Here is a 20,386-nt window from a genome sequence, read left to right on the forward strand (position 1 = left end):
TCTCTGATACATGCTGTTCCATTTCATATTTATTTCTTCCTTGCTTCTTGCTATAATATCTCTTCAGGTAAAATTAAAAAATCATCTCACTTTTTTTTTACTGCAAACTATTACTTTCAGGAATTGTAATGAGTATAAGAAATTCATTGAAATTGATGCTGAGATAGATAAATTTTACCTAATTTCTTTTGACATTGGATTAGTTTTGTTTAAATTGGTAAGGTTATTTTATGGAATGACAGCAGGAAATAGAGAAAGGCTTTGTGATATTAAAGATCATGTAGGCTTTCATGAGTCATTTCTTGTCTTGCTCCTTCTGGCGTGGTGCTAATCTGAGCACAGGGCTCTTTACGAAGTCAAAAGCTTCAGATTTAGATCACCTTCTCTTACTCACAGATCCCGAAAGGATAGGGGTCCTAGAACACAGATAGACAAAAAATTAAAACAAATTAAAACATGAATGCTTGAAGGATATTTCTTCAAAGGCTGGGCCCTGCTGTCTTTTGATGCTAAAATAAAATGGAACAGCTAGAGTATGCTGTGCTACATTCAGATATAAAGGATGTTTGATGTTTCTTTTTCAGAGATAGAATCTTAAGGTTTGGAATCTGCACTAGTGTGATATAAAGGATATGGTATGTTAATTTCAGATGTAGTTTTATAATATTATTTTGCATTATAATCGTGGCCCTAGACAGGATGGGCAACTCTTTGAATGTTGCTCAGGATACTCTTTGATCAGTATCTATATTGTCTGAGACATTTTTAAGACTGGATATCACAAAATTCACCCAAGGGGTTGTGCTTGGGATCCCAATATATTTTGCCTTTATTTGTAAAAGAATTTAATTTTTTCTCCTACTGAGTTATCATGGTGTTCCATATAGAAATTGGAGTAACCATTACCTTAAAACCTTATATAGTCTGCTAGTCACTGAAGATGGAGTAAAGATCAATTCCAACTACGAGGGCCTCCAGTGATGAGCCTGCCCTGGCCTTAAAGCTATTTTGATACATAGCTTGTTTGGGGATCAGTTGGGAGATTTTTGATATTTCATTGAGCCTTTATAGTGTGTTTTATTTAGAAAATTCTCATTCCATTAAGGTATCAAAATATTCCCAAATACATCACACCAGAAAAAAACTTGGTGGCAGTAGTCTGTATGTTACATCCTCCATTTCAGCAGAACCACATCTAATTTGGGGAAATGAGCAAAATGGAACATGTCTCCATGAGCTAAAATAGTTAATCTGGGTTCAAACAAATTATTTGGTCAATAAATATGTATTGAGTACCTAATATGTGATTTTCAAAACTGTGTGAAGATATTGCAACAAATAAAACAGGGTGTGCTTGATAAGTGTAAAGGACAGACTTGGAGTCAGTGTGGGGACAGTGGAGAGAATGACAGGACTGAGGTTGTCAGAGGGAGATAGAACTCTGGTAGCCAGACCCTGTGGAGTCTTAGAGGCTACTCCTTAGTCTTTGACTTTTACCTTGAGTGAGACAGGAAGCCACTGGAGGGTTTTGAATAGATAAGTGACATGATCTTTCTGTCTTGCTGCTATGTTAAGCATAGACTGTAAGAGGGTGAGAGGGGAAATAGGGAGACCTTACAAAGCTACTGCAATAATCTAGGAAAGTGACAATGGTGGCTCTTGCCAGGGTTATTATAACAGTAAAAGTGAAGATAAGATTTCTGTATGTATTTTACAGGTGAAGTAACAAACATTCAGCAATCATCAGAGCCACTATATGAAATGGTAAAACAGTTGCAACTACACTTACTTGTCCTTTTGTTCTATTTTTCTCTTTTCATCTCACTGTCTTTTACTCACCACCTTCACAATGAATGCTCTTGCAACCTTTCTGGAAATTCCTGACTTTCCATGATTCTCCCAGCCCCACTATCTGCCACTTCCATCTGTACTAACCGGTTCTGTGCCAATTCCCTTTGCTTCTCTATACCAGACTCTCTGAATTGGTCTTAGTAATGATTCACACTCAATTTTCAATGATTGGCAAAAGATTCTCTTCACCCCCTACCGCCCAGTATTTGCATTTTTATTGGGGAGTTGTGCAGTTTAACTCAAAGAAGAGATCATTCAAAGGAAAGAACAGTGATCCAAGGTCATGAGTTCAGATCTTGCAAGTTTACATCATGAGGGAAGATGACTTCTGAAACTTAATATGTTAGAAATGCCTTCAGGGCATGCCTGGAGGGGAGAAGAAGGTCTCTAATCAGACAGATTTGTCTAGGACTTGAACAATCAATGAAAAACCAAAACATGTTTTTTAAATTTTCTCTGAATCTTATTGTAATATTCAATTAAATACTTCAGTTCAACAAATACTTGCTGAACATCTGTTCTCTGCCAGGTTGGTATTAGGTGTTGAAAATAAAGGGAGAAATAAAAATCTTAGCAATTGGATAGGGACAACTATTATAATACAATGAAATAAATGTTATGTATTTAGGGTTCTTGAAATACAAAAAGATAAGTCAGGGGTGGAGAAGGGCCCTGGGAAGGGAATTGTTCAGGGCAGTGTTCTAAGTAGCCACCTCTCTCATCTGCTCTGCCAGGCCATGATCTACAGCCAGTTTTGGACAATTCTATCCCCATCCCTATCCCTTCTGTTATCGGGAACAGCATAGATTGTGCCCTACCAGTAATTCAGATGTAAGAAAGGCTTCTGGACAATCTGCAATGAATTGGATCAAGGCTTGAGCTGAGCTTTCATCTCAGGGCCAATATCAGGGTGATTCTGACTCAGGCAATGCAGACATGGCCACTGAGGAGCAGACCATGTACATTTAGAGTGATGCCCTCATCTCTTCTCATGGATGCTTCTGGAAGGAGTTGGCCATGGTAGTAGGTGAAAGAAAGTGAACTGAAAAGCTGGGTACCGATCAAGCTTTATTAAAGGAAAAGGATCTGACGAGCTATGCTCAAAGTGGAGGGCAGCCAGGACTGCCCACAAAATGGAGGACAGCACCAGGTGTGAGGGTGAGAGAGCTTATATAGGGTGCCAAGGGCTGGCTGATAAAATCAAGGAGGGGCATTATGCTAATGTGGAAGGTATGCGACCAGGGTGGAGAATTGCACCCTTGCAGAAGCAAAAGCGTTTTTGTTTCTCAGAAATCATGAGGTTTCTTGTAAAGGGAAGGGGGGGCAGTTTGTGCTTGGCCTTGCCTAAAATGGTGCTGGTTATTTTCAGAACCTATCATTCCCACCTTTTAAGTCTAGGGAGAAGGGAAAAGGAGCGAAGGTCTCATTCTTCTGAAGCTACTTCCTGCTGGAAATGGGTAAAGATATGGAAAAAATAAAGGGTTTATGTTGGCGGGTAAAACAATTAGGTGGCAGGGTATTGATTTCATGTGGGCAGGCTGTATTCTTCTGGGGAAGGGTTGCTGATTCTGAGGGGCTGATATCCTCCTCACAGGAACAATTGGGTGATCTTTGGTTGGTGAAAACTTGCATATGTTCCTGCAAGAAATTAGAGAAACACCAAAAGAGACAGGGACCAAAGGGTAGGATGAGTCCCAGCACAGTTAGGGGTCCTGGTAGGGGCATACACCAGGGTATCCAAGGGTTCAGTGACTGGGTCCACTCCCAAGGTGTGTTTGTGTTTTGTAACACTTTGTATCGGCAATCAATCCTTGCTTTTAAATGGTTTAAGTTGTTTTGGATCACCCCAGACTCATTTACCTAATAAGAATATTCCTCCCCCAAGAAGAGGCAGTTTCCTCCCTTCTCAGCTGTAAGGAGGTCAAGGGCCCTGTGGTTCTGTAAAGCGACTGTCATGGTTCTGTAAAGCAACTGTCATGAGTGGAGGTGACCTGTCGCTGGAGGGAGGAGATGCTATCTATACTTAGTTCTTCTGAGAGTTTTTGATAGAATTGAGAGGCAGTAGCAAGGCCTGGTATGCCAGTCCCAGTTGCAAGAAGAATCCCTGCCCCAATTAAATAAGGTACAATTAGTGCCCTATGGGAGCAGGGGCACTTCCTGAGCATGGGGGACCAAAGTTAGTCCCAGTCCCGTCTCCATCCCTCCATCTGTCTGGATGGTGATGTTGGACGAGCCAAATGAATATGCAAGAAATCGTGTTGGGGGCAGGCAACAGGATAACCTAGTTTTGCAAAGGAAATACATTTCAGTTTTATGGCATGTATGAGGAGGGGGTAAGTGAGTGGTAGCAAGTTTGGTGTTAGTAAGAGTGTGGGCAGGCCCTGCATAATGCTGACAGTCCCCACTGAGGTGAGATTAGAGGAAAGTGAAGAGACGGTTGTGGAAACATTGCGGGCTGCATCGACAGGGAGTGGGGTCCACAAAAAGTTTCTTGCGAAGTGGAAGAGAGATGAGTCACTTGGGGAACAGTCTGATTCGTTGGGGACTGCATTGTCCCTGTGGACCTGGAACCTCCATGTTCTAGGTAAGGGGGAGCAATGAGATAGGAAAAACATGGCAAGGATGAGAAAGGTTAGGGAGCCAAAAGAATTTAAATTCTTTACATTGCCACAGTGAAATTGCTAAGAAGCATCCTACTGATAGGAGGTAAAGAAGTGCCAGGAGAAATCTTCCTATAATGTAACACTCCTTTGGGGCAGCACTGGCCAATCCTGTAGCAAGTACTAGAACAGATAGTATAATAAAGGTTAGGGACATGCGGTGGCATATACTTATCATGTCCCACGATGGCAAACCCATGATAGCAGGTTGGGACCAGTCTTGGAGTAGCTCTTGTGTGAAGGACGTGAAGTGGGCCTGCAAGAGTGAGAGGATAATTGCTGGGGGAAAGATCATCCTTCTTCTGGGATTGGGGGGAGAGTGGAGGTCCTGGAGATTTTCAATTTTATTGTTCCAAAAACGGATGAAGTGTAAGGAGATGTTGGGTTGGGGGTTGAGAAGAGGGACCCCTCTGGCTTGGTGTTAACAGATTCTTTGGGTAAAGTCTCAGGTGCTAGTTTTACCAAGGATAAGTGATACCAAGGGGCCTTTCCTAGTACTTTTGCTGCTATGGGGGTGATGAGAAATACTGTATAAGGCCTTTCCCAGCATGGTGAGAGGGGCTTTGGGATTTGGGTTTTAATATACACTTGCTGTCCCAGGCTCATTTAAAGTCTGAGGGAGTGGTAGGGAAAGGATGAGGTAATAGAAGGTTGGCCTGTTCCTTCCCAAAGAAGATCCCTAATGAGCAAAAGAGTAGGGAGATACTGGCCTAAAGGCGATGAGCTGGAAGGGAGAAGTGTGAGAGTGGAGGGTCTACCATGCATAAGATCAAAGGGGCTGAGGCCTGTGGGCTTGCAGGGGGCAGCTCGAAGCAAGTGAGTGAAAGGGGTTGAGAAAGAGGTCTAAAGCCTCTCTGCAATTATGTTCTAGGGGCTGTGAGTGTTTTGGGATGAGAATGGCTAGATTTAAGGGAGGGCAAGGTTTAAAGGAGAACTGGGAATTTTCAGTGAAGGTAAGGTGGATAAGTTGTAGGCGGGAAGGGAAGAGAATTGACTTGGCCTTATGGCTGAGAAGGTCTTGAAGATGATGGGGGGAACAAATGACTGTTTGTTGTCCAAAGGTTAGTTTAGAGCTTTCTTGTGGTAAAAGGGTGGCTGCCACCAAGTTCCGTAAACAGGGGCCCATCCCCAGGCTGTGGTGACTAGTTGTTTAGAGAAGTATGCAACTGGGGAGAAAAATATCTCCTGACTCTTGCCCCAAAACACTGACTGCCAATCCTTGGGTTTCAGTGACATATGGGATAAAAGATGAGATAGATTCGGGAGGGATAGAGCTGGGGCTGGCTGCAAGGAGAGTGGCTTTTAATCGCTGGCAGGGAGAATGAATGGGCTTTGTGGGATTTAAAGGAATGGTAGGATCCCCTTTGGCTGCCTCATAAAGCGGCTTTGCTAGCAGCCAAAGTTAGGAACCCATAGGCAAGGATACCCTGCAAGCCCCAAGAAAGGATTTCACCCTTTGTGGTAGGAGTAGGGAGTTCAGAAATTAAACTGTTGTGATCCACTGCTATTTCTCTGGTGTTGGGGGGTGAGGTGGACTCCCAAATTGATTACTGAAGGGGAAGAAATTTGGGTCTTGCTGGGGGGACACTCAATATCCCCTGGAGGCCAGGATATTAAGGAGAGCAACAGTGTGGACCTGTGAATCCTCATAGGAGGGGCTACAAAGGAGGAGGTCATCCACATATTGCATTAAAGTGCTAGAGGTTGGGGGGAGTTCAGATAAGTCTTGAGCTAAGGCTTGGCCAAAGAAGCAGGGGCTATCCCGAAATCCCTGGGGCAAAACTGTCTAAGTAAGTTGTTGGGAACAGCACATGTCAGGATCAGTCCTGTACTAAACAGTATGAGCCGTTAGGCTTTATAACCAGAAGGAAGGGTGTATTGAAAGGTGAGCAGGTAAGTTGTGAGATATGAGAAGAAAGGAGTTTGTGTATGACAGGTTTTAAGCCTATTAGGTGTTTGTTAGCAATGGGGTACTGTGGGACATTAGGGAACAAAGAGGGGTTCCACAACTTAACAAGGATAGGGGAATGGTGCATAGCAATGAAGGGAGAAGAAGTGTCCCATACTATGGGATTAACCTTGTCCAAGGAGGAGGGGAAGGTGGAAGCCTCAGGGACCAGGTCTGGGTGGCCTGTAACAGGAGTATTATAGCTGGAGTTAAAGTTTCTAGGGTAAGGATAGCTTTGAATTTCAAAAGAATATCCCATCCCAGTAAGGGGGTTGGGCATTGAGGCATTATTAAAAATTTGTGTGTGAATTGGGTGTGATGTATGGTGCAGGAAAGGGGTTGAGTGATCCATGGACAATATTCTGATCCCATGACCCCTACTATTGTGATAGAAGATGGGGTTGTTGGTTCTGCATATTCAGGAAGGGTAGAGTAAGTGACCCCTGTATCGATGACAAAAGAGATTGGCTTACCTGCTATGAGGCAAGTTACCCTAGGCTCACACGTGATGATTTCCATGAGGGTCTTGGACCCTGGGCATTGTCAGTCCTCCTCCTGGGTGAAGCCAAGCAGCTCTGGTAGGGATGGCCATGAAGCCAAAGGCTGTGGGTTGGGGACTCGGCCCCTCCCTCTCCAGCGAGTAGAACAGTCAACTCCCTAGTGACCTGGCTGTTTGTAGTGAGGACAGGGCCTGGGAGGAGGCCTGGGGTTATGACATACCCATGCCCAGTGGCACAGTTGACCACATTTGAAGCAGGTCCCAGTGGCTTGCCCCTTGAGGCAGCTGGCTTTGGAGTGTGTGAGCCATGGATGGCATTAGCCAGGAGTTGGTATTTGGTCTGATCTCTTTTGTAATGATCTTTCTTCTCCTCCTCCTTCCTGTTGTTAAAAACCTTGAAAGCTGCAGTGAGGAGGTCTTGCTGGGTTGTATTTGGACCATCCTCAAGTTTTTAGTTTTTTTCAAATGTCAGGGGCTGATTGGGTAATGAAATGAGAGTGTAATAGAGCCATGCCTGCAGGGGAGCTTGGATCTATACATGTGTATTTATGTAGGGCCTCAGAGAGGTGGGTTAGGAACTCACTGGGATTTTTGTTGGATCTCTGTGTGATTTCTCTAAGCTTGTCATAATTGACTGACTTGTGATTAGCCTTTTGGAGGCCATGAAGTTAGGTGTGTGATCATGTTATCCCAGAGACCCTGGTCCCCATGGCTGGCCTGATAGTCCCAATTTGGGTCCATGCAAGGAATGGCAATGGCTCCCACAGGCTGCCTATTTTGAGCATGTACCTTGTCTGCCTGTGGTTGGGCAGTTACCCAGACCTATTCTCTGTCCTCAGTGGACAAAGTAGTAGTGAGAATCATAAAAATATCATGCCAGGTGAGATCATAAGACTAGTTGAGATATCTGAATTCCTTAAGATATGTGTCCAGGTTGGGCTGGAAAGATCCCAGTCATTTTTCAATTTGGGAGAGATCAGAAAGAGAAAAGGGGATGTGGACCCAGACAATTCCCCCTGTCCCTGCCACTTCATGGAGGGGGTATAAAGGAGCTAGAGCTGAGGTGGGTTGTCACCTGACAAAGGGGGAGAAGGAGAGGGATTGGGTGGCTGAGGATGAGTGTCTCAAGACCAGGCATGGGGAAGAGAGGGAAAAGGTGGAGGGGCTGGTGAAGGATCTGGAGTGTAAGGAGGTGATTGGGGAGCAGAGTGGTCCAACAAATTAAAAGATTGATCTGAGTCCAGAAGGGGAGGTTGGGCATGAGCTAGGAGAATTTGAGATGTAGGACAGTTTTGACAGGGAGAAGGATTGTAGTTGGAGATAGAAAAAAGGCTTGAACATAAGGAGTCTCTCTGGCTTGCTGCTTCAGTGACAAAAGTTGTCTAGGAGAGTATCTAAATTGAGAGTGCCATCTTCTGGCCACTGGGATCCACTGTCTAGTTTGTATTTAGGCCAAATCTGATTTCAGTAGAAAATGAAGCATTTGGGTTTTAATGTCTCCCTGGATGCTGAGAGGTTGTAGACAGCCTAGAGGCATAGAATGTGGAGGAAATTGGCCAGGAGACAGCCGAGAGGCATAGAGTAAGGAGGTTTGGACTGTGAGGTTCCCATGTAGAGGATGAGAAAGGAAATGGGCAGTCCTAGTAGAAGAAGAGTGCCAACAAAGAGCATCCTCTTTGCTGTGCACCTTCTTTTAAAGAGAAAAGCCACCAACTAGGTAGAGGAGCATCCACCAATAGCTGGGGAGCACAAGAGGGGTTCCCTCAGCCAGGTGCCTGGGCTTCATAGAGACAGTAGTTATGGAGAGTATTTGGGGGAACCCATAGAGGTAGGTAGGACAGACCCACTGACTTACCCTGAATTGAGGCCAATGTTGGATATGTTGGTGAAATAGCAAAAGGAGAGAGAGTCCTGGAGGTACCCAGTTCAGCAGGTCTGGGAAGGGTGGCTAAGGGCCAGTCAACCCTGGTGGGGATCATCCAGGAATGTCAGCCAGAACCCTTCCCAGGTTTTGGCACCAAAATGAAAGAAAGTGAGCTGAAACGCTGTGTACCAATCAAGCTTTATTAAAGGAAAGTAATCTGCTGGGCTGCCCTCAAAATGGAGGTCAGCACCAGGTGTTGGGGTAAGAGAGCTTATATAGGACGCCAAGGGCTGCTGATACAATCAAGGAGGGGCATTATGCTAATATGGAAGCTCTGCGACCAGGGTGGAGAACTGTGCCCCTGTGGAAGCCAAAGGGTTTTTGTTTCTCAGAAATAATGAGGTTGCTCATAAAGGGTGGGGGGGGGGGGAGTGGTGGGGTCCACTTTGTGCTTGGCCTTGCCTAAAATGGCACCAATTACGTTCAGAACCTATCAGTAGGGTGGCTCTTTACCAGAGTTCTTTCATCTTGTTGTTTATGTAATCTGAGCTTCTTCCAATTACTTGCACTTAAAGTGTAATTATGAATCTAGATCACTGATTCGCTTCAGGGGTCTTTATTACTGGAACCTGTGGTGGAGTTTTAGGCATCAGTCATAGGGGATAAGACAGGGGTTGGAAATATTTTCTAAAGAGGCTCGAGGTGTTCTTGGTATTTTCACCTTTGCACCCAACATTTTCATTGCAGTAACTAGCATTGCCTATAAATAGGATTAACTCTGACCTTTGCACCCAGCATTTTCATTGCAGTAACTAGCATTGCCTATAAATAGGATTAACTCTGATAAACTTGTGTATTAAAATGTGATTTTCTTTTCTAAACCTAAACTTTGCTCTGCACCCTGTAGTGGATATTTAAGAAATTTTTTTTTTTAATGTTAACTGAAAGCATAGATTACAAATTGGAGAGATACAATAGGTATCATTGCACTGTTTGCCAGATTCAGGTTTAGGCTAGTCATTACTTTCTATGATTAGCTGACTGTAATTCTAGCCAATACTACAGGCTATGCAATTTAAGCTATCCAAAATTAACCTTGACTAGAAAGATTCATAATTTTAAACCAAAGAGAGAATTCAACAAACTTTGTTCAGCACCTGGAAGCCTGAGAATTCTGAAGAAGAAATATGTTCCAAATTAGAATAAAGAACTTCATATTTGGATTGAGTATATACTAAGACAACCCAGAAAAAAACCAGTGCACCCCAAAGTATCTTTTATCACAAGTGTGATTTTCAAACTGAAAAGAAAAGGGTATGCATTTCTTAGGGGAATAATGTATGTCATGTAGTAGATACTCAATAAATATTTGTTGAATGAATCCATTAGTTGAACTGCCATATTCAAATTGATTTAGAGGTTGGATTAATGTCCACCAGGTCAGGAGAACCCAGTGGCAAGAGATTCCTGTCCTTAATATATGACTTGAATGAAGATATAAATGACACACCTAACAAAAAGGTTCATAAAATAATATAAAAATTATAGTTTACAAAAACAAGCCAAATCTAGTCAGATGAAATTGGATAGAGGTAATATCTAAAGTCCTACTTTTGTATCTAGAAAAAAAAAAAGCATAAATACAAAATGGAGTTTCTCAGCATGTTTTTGAAAAAAGATGAAAGGCTTAGGGACTTCAGGTAACAACATATTTCATGTGATCCAACAATATAAAATCACTCTGACCTCCTCTCCTGTATATTTTAAACTCTCGCAAAAACTAATGAGAAAATCCCAATTATTATCATCTTCATTACATTAATTAAATTTATTGTTACTATTGTGGATGTGATTATTCTACTTTGCGGTAAAACAAATCTAGTTCAATATATATGTTTTGGAAATTTAAAGGAATATTGACAGAAGAAAGTGGTGAAGGTAGTGGAATTCTTCACTCGAGTGTCAGAGGTTGGTGAAGGCAGCAATAGAACTATCATGCAGAACAGAACTGTTAGCATGGGTCATGATTTCAAAGGGGGAGAAATAGCACCAATGGAATATGTAAGCAGGAAGCACATTTTGGCTCAATAGGTGAGAATTTTGTCTCAATTATAACAGTTAGACCTGAATGTCCTGCCTTGGGAGGTGGGGGAAGTGTTCATGAGGCTATTGAACAGAACAGTGAGATGCATCTCTTGGATGAGGATGTTGAACCAGATGACCTTAGATATCGCGTTTGATCGTAAGATCCTATGGTATTATGTGTGCAGTAATAAGATATCTCTGTGCAGGGCTTCTGCAACTATATTCTTTAGAGAAGTTGAGGATGGGAGCACAAACATTATAAATGATCATGCATCCTGAAGTGAGAGGCAAGGGCGTAGGTAGTAAGTACACAGTTGTTGAGTTAGAGTACCTGTGTCCAAATCCCAGCTATGACTGACTAGCTGGTAAGCTTGGATAAGTTACTTAACATTTCTGTACCTCAGTTTTCATGTATAAAATGGGTATAATATGGTATCTTCTTAATAGGTTTGTTTCGTGACAATTAAGTGAGATAGGTCACATAAAGTTTTTAGAGTGGTACCTGGCCCATTGTGATTTTTATTGTTTTATTATTATTATTATTGTTGTTGTAATTATTATTACACTTAAATATTCATAAAATCATCATAGAAAATGAATGGCATATTTTATTCTGCATTATAGGTCTGTTTAGATATTCTTTGGAACACAATATTATCTTATGGAGAAAGCATGGGTATTGGATCTAGGCAGGCTCTTTATGGGCTATGTGGTCTTGGACAAGTCACTTGACCTCTTCTTTTCCTACTAACACTTTAGTTATAGGGCTTCTATAAGATTAAATGAGGCAATATATGTAATTTACCTAGTAATAAATGTTGGCTGCTATTGCCCATGGAGAGATGGCACATTTATTTTCAATCCTTATCCAAATAAGTTTTTGTCTGGGGATGACAGCAGTACAGGACAAATGCAGAAACTTAAGGATTGAAGAAACCTGAGACATCCATCAGCAATTGCCCCTCAGGTAGGAAATGGGAGTGCAAGACCCAGAAGAGTTGAGAGACTTGTGGAAGGCTACACAGCTTCTTCTTATGAGTGGGAAGAGCTATTTGGAGAAGAGAAAGTGGAAAATAAACATGCAGAGTTCACCTCTTGGACAAAAAGACTGCAGCTTCTGAGATCTTGTGCATGCTTTGCTGAAAGTGTGTTTGTGTATGAGTGTGTGTGTAACTGGTGTGTGTCTGTATGTGAGTGCATGTGAATTTTGTGTGTGTGCATATGAATATATATATACACATTTCTGTGTGAGAGTATGTGTGTGTAAGTGAGCATGTGTGTGTGTGTGTGAGTATGGTTATCTCGCTTAGGTGGCTTTCTTTGTCATCTGCTGGCATCCAGGCTTCAGTTTGCTAATTCCTTTTCATTATTTCTAACACAATAGATAGGAAAAAAAATAGGAAAAAGAGAGGATGTGTTCTGCTTCTGGCTGGACGCTTACTTTCTTCCTCTGTGTCTGGCACTCTAATTTCTCTTTATTTCAACTTCTTCCTAAGGAACATGAATGTGCCAGCCTCTTTTCTTCATCACACTAGTTTAATGAAAGTCACTTCAGTTACATCTATAAAACTCAAGGTTTAATTTTATTTGACCGTCTTTTTCTGCAGACCCTCTGTGCAAATTTCCCTGCTGGTTCTGGGCCACTGGGGAAGCTGCCTGAGACAAAGGCATTTGAAATGGTAGGAACTTTGAACTTAGTTAAGCAGCTTGAGACCCAGAGCAATATAAAAACTGGGTTTTTGATTGTGCATTTTATCCTGACTTCTACAACTTCCTCATGCTCACTGCTCTCCCCCAAATATTCCATGAAACTGAACCATGTTACTTTGAGTTTTACTTAAAACTCAGGAACTTTTATCATTTGCTCATTAACATCACTGTATTAGAAAGTGTAGGAGATGGCAATGAACTTTAAAAAAATGAGCTTAAGATCAACACCTTGTACTTCTTTTTGTTTTCCATTATGAAGTTAAATTGCTGATATCACGTACTCAGATGATAAGACTACATTGCTACTTGTTAAAAGTTGCTAATGAATTTTATGTATTCTGATCTTTGTTTTTATGAATGATGTAAGGGAATGTATCGTGAACTCAATTAAATTTATTGGCACAATATTTAATTATGACACTATAAAAAAGAAACATATTCCTTTGAGGATCCAATAGATCCTCCCCCCCCGTTAATAGAATAGTGCTTCTATGAGGGCATGATACTAATGGGAGATTTATATACAGTTTTGTGAAAATAAATGTTTTTACATTCTGAAACTTGGAAGCATGTAATTGCCTATAATCTCTAGGTTTATGTTTTACTGTGATATTTCCTTGCTTCTCATTCTAATAAAACATTAACATGGTAAGCTAATTTTTTTTTTTTTCTGTCAGAAACAAGTTGTAATAACTCTTTTCTTCATTTGATAATGTGTCATTTAACTTGCTAGAACTGTCTAAAATTATGTCATATTCTTCCTCCTTTTCATCCCCACTCTTGCTTTCTGGTTACTCATTCTAGCAATACAAGATCAAGTCAAGCTACAAGGCTTTTGCTGCAATCCCTACAAACACATTGCTTTTGGAACAGAAGGTCAGTGTTGGCTCAAAAGCAGAGTGAATTTTATGTTTCTTATGTCATTTTTTTTGTTATATTTTTTAAATTTTCTGTTGGAAAGATTCATTTTATAGTTCTGCTTCTAATAAAATAAAATGCTGCTCTTAGTTTAGATGATGTGATGAAAGCATCTTGGTGAATATAACTGGAGATATCATTGATTTACCTCTAGAGGCTGGACATGAGCCTAGCTCACTGTCACGCAGCCTTGGGAAGCTTGATTCAGATTTGGATGGCTCCACATCCTTTGGAATATTAAATAGATGCTATATTTAAGAACTTCCACCTTTATCCATGTTGATCAAAAAAGTTGAGGTGAAATGGAGTTACATGCAGGCACCTGGCCACTTGGTCATTGACTGGTCCAGACTTAGTGATTAATAGTGGATTCCACCGCTATACTATACTGATACCCCAGATACTATAGCTGAGTGTCCAACTTAGCCTCACAGATCCTATCATGGGATAAACCTCCTCATTCATTCTTGCCAACCATTGATCCTATCTCCAGAAATGGGAGGGAGGATTGTGATCACTCCTCACGACCGGCTGCTTTCACATGTCTCCAGGACATTTTTGCTTTGCTATTATAAAATTATAGGATGTTACTTCAGTAAGTAAATTAAATAAAGCCTCTTGTTTAATAAGTGCATTATATATGCTCAAATGAAGGCCAAGTGTAGGATTCATATTAGAATGAAAGTGAAATCAGTTACCAAGTCTGTGAAATTATGCATTTCATAAATTATCCTTATGATGATTTATTTAAGCAATTTATCTCTTAGAGCATTAAGCTCATTTTTTTTCTGTGTAATTATTGTGTTTCAAATACTGTTACTATCATTTGTTAAGATGTTAATGTTTGTCAGCCAGGTGGTATTTTGATCATTGGTTTATAAATGTACATTCTTTCTCTTTCAGTATGATCTGGAAAATAAAACCTTTGTATGACCTATTGTCTAAAAAGTAGGGATTGTTAGTGTGAAATGCTAAGTAGCATATAGGTGAACACCAAGTAGACAACATTTTTTATAGTATATATCTCTGAAAATAATTCCAAGTTATCCACATGTGGTCTACAGTCTATGTTCTATACATCTAAATGCTTTGAACTGGAGAATCTCTACCCTGCTGGAAAGTCTGCAATTTTTTCTCTATCTTCTTTCCTGAATTCCTACTTTTTATAGCTTGTTATAGGATGTTATGGGCCTAAAATACTGATTTCAGGAGGTTCCTGGAGGAAATGGGAGGTAACACTTTCCCCAGTAACCCCTTATCCTGCTGTCTAGGGCCATCACGGGGAGTGATGGTGGCAGTGTCTGCACACCACAGACCCTCTGCCCATTTTAGATGGACATTTTTGGAATCCGGTCACAGTGTCTGCCTTCACAGATATGTGAGAATCTTTTTCCCTCAGCAGTGAGGCCACGTGGCGACTAGGAGACTGCCGTGTCGTGGTGTCCTCCCGTATGCTGTATTTCCTCACGTTGGGCACATTCTCCTGAAACTGTGTGCTGCTACTATATTAATTTCCTATTTAGAAAAATGACAGTTAATTCTTTCCGAGAGTCTTCTGTGAGATAAGACTGGATGTCAGTGCTGGTTCCAGCATCTCTGAGTACCAGCTCTCTTCTTTTCCAGTTAAATGGATTATAGAGATTAAAATCTATTTGTTAGTCATTAGAAATGAGGAATTATTGGAATAATTTCCAATTTCATCACAAACCCATTTTATAAATGTATATGATTGGATTGATGTATAGTCAACCTAAGACAAGTTCATATGGGACAGGCTTTGTGCTTTTAATTTTAAGTAAAAATTTTGTAGAAAAATTACTATTTTTATTTTTGGTGCAACAAAATGTAAATATTATGACATCTAATTAAAAATAATGTTATTTTAGGGGGAAATGAATTGCTGTATAAACACTAGTGTAGGTAGTTGTCTCTTGGCAAAGATAAATTGTTTTTGGACCACAAATATTTGAATTAATCAAAGGTCACAAGATATGATGTGAATGTTCTTTTTCTTCTTTAAATCCATTGTATAATTCCACATATTTTCTGCTGGCTTTCTCATGTTATGTGTTTCTCAATGAGAATTTTTAAATAACAAAGGTCTTATCTAAAGGTTTTATGAGAGTTTATTTCCATTTTTAATAATATTTCTTGAATTATGTTGTGCTGCTATCTTGGGTGCTGTAATTTTTAAAAAGTAAATTTAGCACTTTAGTCCTTTTTACCTGTATGTTTATACAATAGAATTTGTCCTATGGCACTGAAACCAGGGGGATTTATTTCTAAACTGAGAGAAAAAATTGAGACTATAATTTTCAGAAACTCATCTATTTTGAGAAGAATCAACATTTTGGAATATTTTAAATCACAGAAGCTTTTCTGAGATCCCTTTGATATCACACAGAACACCACAATTAAGGGGTCGATGATGCTGCGGTCTCATTATAACAACTAGTTAAGGTCCATACTATGGAATACCTTGAAGGTAGAACTAATATTCATATATATATAATTAAAGTCTTTATTTCAACAATTAATTCTCTCCCCAATCAGATTATACTCATGATGGCTATCTTATGCCACATTCTGTTCTATAGCGCGTAGTATAATTAAAGAGAAAACAGAATTAGTTTTTGAATATAATACAGTTTTTAAAAGCAAGATTTTCTCCAGATTGAAATACAGGCATCCCTTGCAATGAATCATTAAGCTATTATTGAATCACTGGGTTGGTTTCAGCTTTAACCACTCCTGGACAAAGCCCATCATTTTCAAAAGAGTACATTTTGTTGGCAGGGGACATGAAGTTTCTGGTACTTCTGTTCTGTAATTTATTGCCTGCATCAAAACTTAAATTTATAGCTTATTTCATATTGTATCATTTTTTTCCCTGTAACTGTTTAGGAAGGAAGCATTTTTAGCTTATGTCTTAACTAAGGCTTTATAGATGAGATAATTATTTTAATATGTTGGCTTCAGAGTCTTTGGCTTAATCGCCTGCCCAAAATCATTTTCTCCAAGACTGATATGAGGAAGAAAAACAAGTAATTATCAAATAATCAGATCAACATGTATTTGTGACTGTCCATGGACTTTATTACAATATGTTTAACAATATACTGAGGTCTGTAGACAAAATAACTTTGATATTGACATTATTTTTAGTCTCAATGCATGGACTGCTGTCTTTTTCAGAGAATGTTAAAGATTTCTCTCTCTCCTGTTGAGTAATTTTTCTTTTTATCATCTGAGTCTAATAGCAATAGTTAAAAAGTTAAAATTAATATGTTTGGCACATATTAATATTCCAAATAAATTGATTATTATTTTTGTTGTGCAATTGTATTAAGGAAAGGAAAGATGAAGTAATATTTACATAAAATCAAAGAATAAGCATTTTTATTTTCTTAAAAGTGATTAATATCTTTTCCATGACAAATTATAAATTTTTTTCCTTGAAAGTGATTTAAATTCTATGTTTCTTTTCTAACAAGTATTTCTCAGGACAAAGGCGAGGCTAGGGTTAGGTACAATTTTCCTAACAAATGACATTGCTATCTGCCATTTTCAAGATAAATTTAATTCATAAGTGTGTATGTATTTGACAGAAGCATTCTAGAGCAGCTCAATTTAAATTACAGGATAAATTATTTAAATGGAAAGTTGTAGGCTATAAATCCTTTTTCCTTGTGGAAGATAAAGAATAGCTATATTGAAGATGATAGTAAAAACGTTGGTATCAAAATAGAAAGGCAAAGATTTGATATATCCTGTCAGTTGTCAAATCAATTTATTCTAAGATGCCTGTATAATTTTTTTAAGCTGTTAAACTCCAATCTGATTAAACAAATGTTTTTGAGTGAGAGTATTTTAAGATCTATGCATGTCACAAAAATTTAACAAAACCTGGTTGCTAATTTAGTGCATGACCTATTTTAGAGAGACATTACTTAATTTAGATGAGTATGAGAGAAAAGTGTGTTCCCAGATTTCTTCAGCAATGGAGAAGTGTTCAGGACTCAAATTTATGCTAACCGGTTTTCCTCAGGTTGTTTTCTACCATGCGCATATAAGTGCTTTTAGAGCAGATACCAAACCATATTTAGTTATGCATAGTTAATAATTTTTTCTCTACTGTAAACTTTTTTGAGGAAATGTAGTAGTTTTTTGTTAAATGTTCATTGAATGAATGAATTTAGTTTGGGGCTGAGTAGGTAGGTCTTTCAAATTTCAAATTTTATTCTACAGGATCTTGAGGCAAATTTTTGCTGGTAGGACTATAAATAAAAAAAAGGGCCCAGTGTATGACATTTGAACAATAATAAAAAAGTATTTCTTTAGGATAGAATAAGCCTCATTAATTATAATTCTATAGAAACATTACAAAAGGCCTTGCTTTGGTTTGAAAGTTTTCCCCAAATTTCATGTGTTGGAAACTTAATCTTCAAATTCATATGTTGATTGGAGGTGGGACCTTTGTAAGATAATTAGGATTAGATAAGGTCATCAGGGTGGGGACCCCATGGTGACTTTGTAATAAGATGAAGAGAGACCTGAGCTGACACAAACACATTCTTGCTCTCTTACCATGTGCTGTCCTCCTCTATGACATGATGCAGCAAGAAAGCCCCCGAAGATGCTGGCACCATGCTCTTGAACTTCTTAGCCCTCAGAACTGTGAGCTAAATAAACTTCTGTTGTTTATAAATTACCTAGACTGCGGTAGTTGATATAGCAACACAAACAGACTAACACAGGCCTTCTGCCAGAGAAGTAAGTTGGTTCTAGACTTGGCACCTTTTGGCAATTAGTCTGATCAAAATGACTGACATATTGAGTACACTAGAGTATCAGACACTGAGCTAAATGCTTTACCATCTTCATGACCCTGTGAAGAGTTTGATGCTCAGTGATACCAAGTAAATTCCCCAAACCAGTAGGGCTAGTAAGTTGCTGAATCAAACCTCAAATAAGATCTGATTGTCTCTCAGCTTTTCCCTTCTCAGTACACAACAGTGACATCAATTAGCTAAAGTGTAATATTGAGCAAGAGATGATTTCGGATCCCTCTCTACAGCACTTTTCTTTTATTACTTGCTAAAATGTATTTAAATCCTTATAAATTAGAGCTACAAAAGTATTTTGTTTTTATGAGGAACAATTAAAGGGAATTGGACATAATTTAGTCCTGAGAAGACTTGAGCGAATGAGGGCTTGCAAACCAGCTCAGTTCCTTGAGCAACTGAAAGAGATGAGTGAAAGAGGCGCTGGCTGGAAATAAGGAACGCCCTTCTGATATCCTTAATTAAATGAAGGAAAAGTATGGATTCTCCTGTCATTGAGCCTTGGAAAATGGATTTAAAATTGGTTCTCATGTTTTGCAAAAAATCCCTTCTGTGTTGGAGGAACAGTCATTCAACCTTCCATAGCTTTTGGGACTAAAAATACCAAGTAGAGTTCCTCAGTTCTTGGCATTTTTAAACCAATCATCTGAAAATAATCTACTGTTAACTATCCCTAGATATTTAAAGACATTGTACTTTTACATATATGCAAGGTCCTTTGGCTTGTAGTGTACTTTTTTATTTTTATTTTTCCTTTTCTTTAGAGGTGAATGCTATTCAGACTGGAATCCCCAACTAGATGATCAAAGTGAGATTTATTTTTCTGAGTATATATCCAATCCTGCAAATGGTTTTGTATTAATCAGGTCTTTTGTAGTTCTCAGTGGATTTATTCTACCTAACAACTAGTCAGATTAACAAAGTATAGGAGCATTTCTGCTTTACATGAATCATTTTTAGTGGGTTTATTTGATCATTGCTAAAATATAGTAACTCATGCATGAAATTTTTGAAATTCAGTCTGATTGATAGTCTAGGCATAACAATAAGTTTACAAGTCCTTTTAGATCACTCTTCTTTTGGAGGCAGTTTACTTCCTAATTACATTGAGAGTATAACTAATTCATTTGATCTTCAGATTTTTAGAACTGAATCCTATTTCCTAAGGGAGCAAGTTAGACTTATTCCATGTACAGTACTCCCTCCTTATCCGAGGGACTCCCAGTGATGTCTGAAATGGCAGATAGTACTGATCCTGACTGCCATCAGTTGGAACATGTTTCTGTTCATGTCTTCCATTCACAAATGTAATGCCTCCTCGATCTTAACTAAGCACTTATCACTCTCTATGGTTGCAACTTTTGCAGTTTGAGGTACAACAGCAAAACTAGCACAAATTTATTTTTCCTTCACAAGTTTACTGAGGGAAGATTTGTTCTTATTGTGGATCTTAGCAACCTCAGCATACAATTTTTTTTCTTTCCTCATTAAGTCAAGAACTTTGAACTTTTCACTTAAAGACAGCACTTTACGGCTTCTTTTTGGCATATTGGAATTGTCAGCATCAGTACTCTTGTGCTTTGGGGCCATTGTTAAGTAAAATAAAAATTCCTGAACACAAGCCTTGTGATGATACCTCAGCAGTCAATCAGAAAACATGGATGGCTAATAAGTGACTAATGGGCAGGTGGTGTAGACATTGTGAGTCTGCTGGACAATGTAATGCTGCTGGCTAACTTATCAAAAAGCAACTTATGATCAGACTTCTAATTAATGGAGACTTAAAATATTTTCTTGTAATAAATTTTTGAATGGTGGGGGAAAAAACTACTTTTTATGCTTGCTAGAAGAAGTGGAACAAAATGATATATTTGACAAATAACTTCCAGTCAATGAAAAATAATTTCTAGTAAATTTCAAGGATTTTTAAGGTCAAAGTAAGCTCCCTTAATTTTTTTTTTTTAATGCAGTCTAACTATTTGCCCCATTGCAAACTTTTAGGTTTAC

General features: G+C 39.1%; 1 protein-coding gene across 18 annotated transcripts in view; it reads left to right on the top strand.

The window, feature by feature from the left end:
• The window catches only part of MLIP (muscular LMNA interacting protein), a 267,406-nt gene that overhangs the window by 141,496 nt on the left and 105,524 nt on the right, over window positions 1–20,386 (top strand). For 10 of the 18 annotated variants that reach the window (XM_063096183.1, XM_063096182.1, XM_063096193.1 and 7 more), the window contains one exon: window positions 13,422–13,493. The exons of 3 other annotated variants lie outside the window; for them this stretch is intronic. In XM_063096183.1, coding sequence (XP_062952253.1) covers window positions 13,422–13,493 — 72 coding nt within the window. Of the gene's footprint in view, window positions 1–12,514; window positions 12,587–13,421; window positions 13,494–20,386 lie in introns of all 18 variants that reach the window. 5 more of the 18 variants (XM_063096189.1, XM_063096184.1, XM_063096188.1 and 2 more) reach the window with 1 other exon arrangement.

Source organism: Cynocephalus volans, chromosome 5 (genome assembly GCF_027409185.1).
Source record: "Cynocephalus volans isolate mCynVol1 chromosome 5, mCynVol1.pri, whole genome shotgun sequence".
Classification (NCBI taxonomy): Eukaryota; Metazoa; Chordata; class Mammalia; order Dermoptera; family Cynocephalidae; genus Cynocephalus; species Cynocephalus volans.